Below are 4,130 nucleotides of genomic sequence, written 5' to 3' on the forward strand. Positions count from 1 at the left end.
ACAATGCTCCTGACGGGGTGTCCTGCGATGCTGGCAGAGATAGCTGAAGGCTGTACGACGGCATGCTGCTAGAAGGCTCATCTACCCGAGGGATATAACCCGGCTGATCATCTCCAAGATCCTCATCTCCAAAATCCTCATTATGTCTGTCAACAGGTGGGTCGACAGGTGCCTCAACGCCCCCTTGCTGGGGAGCACCTCCTCGCCATCCCCTGCGACCCCGTGGGGCACCCCTGCCTCGTGGGGCACCCCTCCCTCGTGCCCTAACCCTGCCTCGTGGGACAGCCCTTCCCCGATGGTAGTCCTCTAGTGCCATTATTGAGCCTCGTGATCCAACCTCACGCCATCTCTTGCTTGAAACAGGGTCCGACGAGCCAGCTCTGCCACTTGCCGGCCATACTCAACGATTGTAGCACTGTCGCCATGCTGCTGCATCTCCTGTCCCAACTGGTAGACCAGATGATGCCCAATAGCCTGTGAAACATTTAAAATATTACTTAAATAACGCTATATCACAATTATAAGATATTAATAAGCCACAAAAACATACCAATGCCTCGTGCCTCCTGGCGTATAGTCTGTAGCATTCGCCAAGTACATGAATGGGGTTCCCGATCATCAGTCGGGTGTGACGGCGGTACCATGACGTATACAGCTGAATAGTGGCCTCCTGGGTAAATGAAGGTGGTGCCGGAATACGGTACTGTTGCTGCTCCCAAATATGGACCTGCTGCTCTAGCCATCCCATAAATATATCGTCCACCCTGGTACGGTCATCTCGCTGATAGTGTGTAGGCACCCATGCTGGCTCCCCTGGTATAGGCTGGGGATGGTGAAACTGGCGAAGCACACGCTCTATGGCATGATACTCGGGACGGAGGTGCTCCAAAGCAGTCGGTCGACTAAGCAATAATCGGGCAACTGAGCTAGCAACTCGTCGCTGTATGGCGTCCAGATGAACTACCAAATAATAATATAAAAGTGAGTATGCGCAACACAAGTCAATTTATAACAAGTAAGTGTAGGTACATATTTACCTGTCCGGCCACCAGCATATCTAACACATCCCTGACAAGGGGGAGATTATGATGAGCATCAGAGCCTCGGTAGTTCCCACGCCGGAGAAACCACCTAGTAGCTAGAGGAAGAAACGGATAAGCCTTACCCGGCTCTAGTGGTGGCAGAGGTGGCTGCAACGGCATGATCCGCTGTCAGGCCCAAACCTAGATAAAAGGTTGATGTAATATTTAAGAGTCATTTCGACCATATAGAATTCGGATTAATGAACAGAGTATTCGAAAATGTTGTCACCTGTAGAAGGGGCAGAAAACCACATATGTCCACCTGGCAAAGCATGCTCGCCCGGCACATACTCCGGTACAAATATGCTAGAACAGCAGCACCCCAGCTGTACAGGGGTAACTCATCTAGCTGCTGCAGATGATGCAGAAAACGCATACTCACTTTACTTCCCGAAGTGTTCGAGAACAAGACACCCCTAAAAAGCAGGAGAAGCGCCAACCTCCTGTACCGCTCAATATGGAGATCCTCTGTCTCGCCGGTAATGTCTCGGTGCAAAAACGCCATATGGTCTCTGATAGCTGACAAAGAAACGTGACTGCCCCCTCTCTGTATAGCGTCACCCTGAGGTCTGTAACCAGTATACTGCCCTATCAAATCCAAATACTGGGCACGCGTCATGGATCTCATGTACTGGGGCAGTGCAACGGCCCGTCCATCTACGCGCAGCCCATACAAAACCTGAACATCTTCAAGCGTGACGGTGGCCTCTCCAGTGGGCAAGTGAAAAGTGTGCGTCTCCGATCGCTACAGCTCTACCAATGTAGTGATGAGAGACCAATCAAGCTGTATCCGCCCAATCTGCAAAATCGTAAAGAAGCCTGTAGCCTGTAGGCGCGCGACTACGCGGGCATGGAACTGATGCTGCTTCAAGAACTCCCACAAATCGTCAGGTCTCCTGGGGCGGAGAGGCTGATCCGATAGCTGTCTCGATGTGACGACCCAACCCGTCGTCTCATGTATTACAGCCCCGTTTCCCCCATTTATTGCTCTTTCATGTTTTATTATCAGCAACGGGTGAGTTAGAGTTGAATTGAATTGGTTTGGATAGGAAATGAGACAATTAGTCTCTTTAAGGAAGGTTTGGTTTGGAAAAGTCAACCGAACATTGACTTATTAGTTAGAAGGCTCGGATGTGAATTCCGGTGATTCGGTTAGCTTCGGGAGGTGATTTTTGACTTAGGAGTACGATCGGAAGTGATTTTGGAGGTCCGGAGTAGAATTAGGCTTGAATTGACAAAGTTGGCACTTTGGCGAATTCCGGTGGATAGGTGAGATTTTGATCCGAGGGTCAGAATGGAATTCCGAGATTTGCAGTAGCTCCGTTAGGTGATTTTGGTCATGTGTGCAAAATTTCAGGTCATTCGGAGGTGTTTTGGTCGGGTTTTTGATCGAATGCGTAATTCAGAAGTTTTTTAAGAAACTTAGGCTTGAATTCGATGTGATTTGATGGTTTTAGCGTTGTGTGATCTGTTTTGAGGATGAGAACAAGTTTAAATGAGGTTTTAGGATGTATTGGTGTTTTTGGTTGAGGTCCCAGGGGCCTCGGGGTGAATTCGGGTGGTTGAACGAGAGTTTTGAGGTGTGTTGCAGGTCTGTTGCTGCTGTCATCTGATATTTCCGCTTCTGCGGAAATGGACCGCAGAAGCGGTTCCGCAGAAGCGGGTGAGCGACCGCAGAAGCGGTCAGGCCTGGGTTAGGGAATTTCTGCAAAAGCGGAAGGATGGTCGCTTCAGCGGGTCCGCAGAAGCGGTTGTTGAGAGAACCGCAGAAGCGCATCTGGAGTCGCATAAGCGAAAAGGGCGGTTTTAGTGAAAACCGCTTAAGCGGACTTCTGACCGCAGAAGCGGTCCCGCATAAGCGGAAGCGGGACCGCAGAAGCGAAAAAACAACTGTTACAGAAGGGTTTAAAATATTAAATTTCATCCGCGAACAAGAGTTGGTTTCCACCATTTTTAAGCGGTTTTGAGAGCTTTGGGCGAGAATTTTCGAGGGTTTAGACTGAGAATCAATTGGAGGTAAGTCTCTTGGCCTAATTATTCGAGTTTATGGTAGAAATTACATGTAAATTGTGGAAAATTCATCAAAAACGGGTCAAGCTAGGGCTTGAAAAGTTGTGATGTAAAAATGGATTTTGAAAGGGCATTTGAACTCCGATTTTGGTAAAATTGGTATGTGTAGACTCGTGGCAAGACGAGGAATCCAGTGATGTAAATTTCGTAATTTTTCGAGAAGTGGGCCCGGGGCTTGGGTTTTGCCAACTTAGTGAATTTTAGTATTTTTCGAGTCTTTTCGATTGGGTTATGTTTCTTTAGCCTATTGTAATGTATTCGTTGTGGTTTTAATCAGATTCGGCGTGCGAAGAGGTTGATTCGAAGGGCAAAGGCATAGCGAGCTAGACTTGTGGCCGGCTTGAGGTGAGTAATAGATGTAGATGATGACCTGAGGGTTTGAAACCCCGGTATATCACATTGTGACGCTATATTGAGGCGAGACACGTACTCTATGATGAGTGCGGGGTCGATTGTGACTGGGGATTGTGACCTAGTCCTTTCCGATTGATGTTCGTACTGTGTTCTTGACTAGAAATTGTTTGGTAATCATCCTACTTGGATTTTATGCATATGTTCGGGGCTTTGTGCCTATCATTTGCATCCTTCAGGGATCCTTATCACTGCTTCCATGATGCTTAGCTTATTGCATGATATCAGTCCTGAGTTAGACACTGCCTCGAAATGTTTAGTAAATAAATAAAGGTTTAAACACTTAGCTCTATAATTCCTAATAACTGAACTAAAATGAACAATTTGACTGTGCCCGAGTGGCTTACATGCATATATATATCTGGACTGAGTGTAGATCGGACTGCACGCCGCAGCGAATGCTACGATGATATTGCGCTTGGGCTGTAGGAGCCCCTCCGGAGTCTGAACCCCCCACATGAGCGCGNTGCTTACAATAACAGCTTTCATGCTAGCATTCAGATGACCCTATTTGAGGCATTGTACAGAAGGAGGTGTAGGTCTCCGATTGGATGGCTTGAAGTGTGT

General features: G+C 47.8%; 1 protein-coding gene across 1 annotated transcript; it reads right to left on the reverse strand.

The window, feature by feature from the left end:
- On the reverse strand, window positions 316-1,701 carry LOC109227882 (serine/threonine-protein phosphatase 7 long form homolog). Its single transcript, XM_019393074.1, has 4 exons — window positions 1,345-1,701; window positions 1,038-1,208; window positions 551-940; window positions 316-474 (listed from the first exon to the last, which is right to left on the reverse strand). Exons 1-4 carry the CDS (start codon window positions 1,699-1,701, stop codon window positions 316-318), a joined length of 1,077 nt encoding a protein of 358 aa, XP_019248619.1.

This window comes from Nicotiana attenuata, chromosome 6, assembly GCF_001879085.1.
Source record: "Nicotiana attenuata strain UT chromosome 6, NIATTr2, whole genome shotgun sequence".
Lineage (NCBI taxonomy): Eukaryota > Viridiplantae > Streptophyta > Magnoliopsida > Solanales > Solanaceae > Nicotiana > Nicotiana attenuata.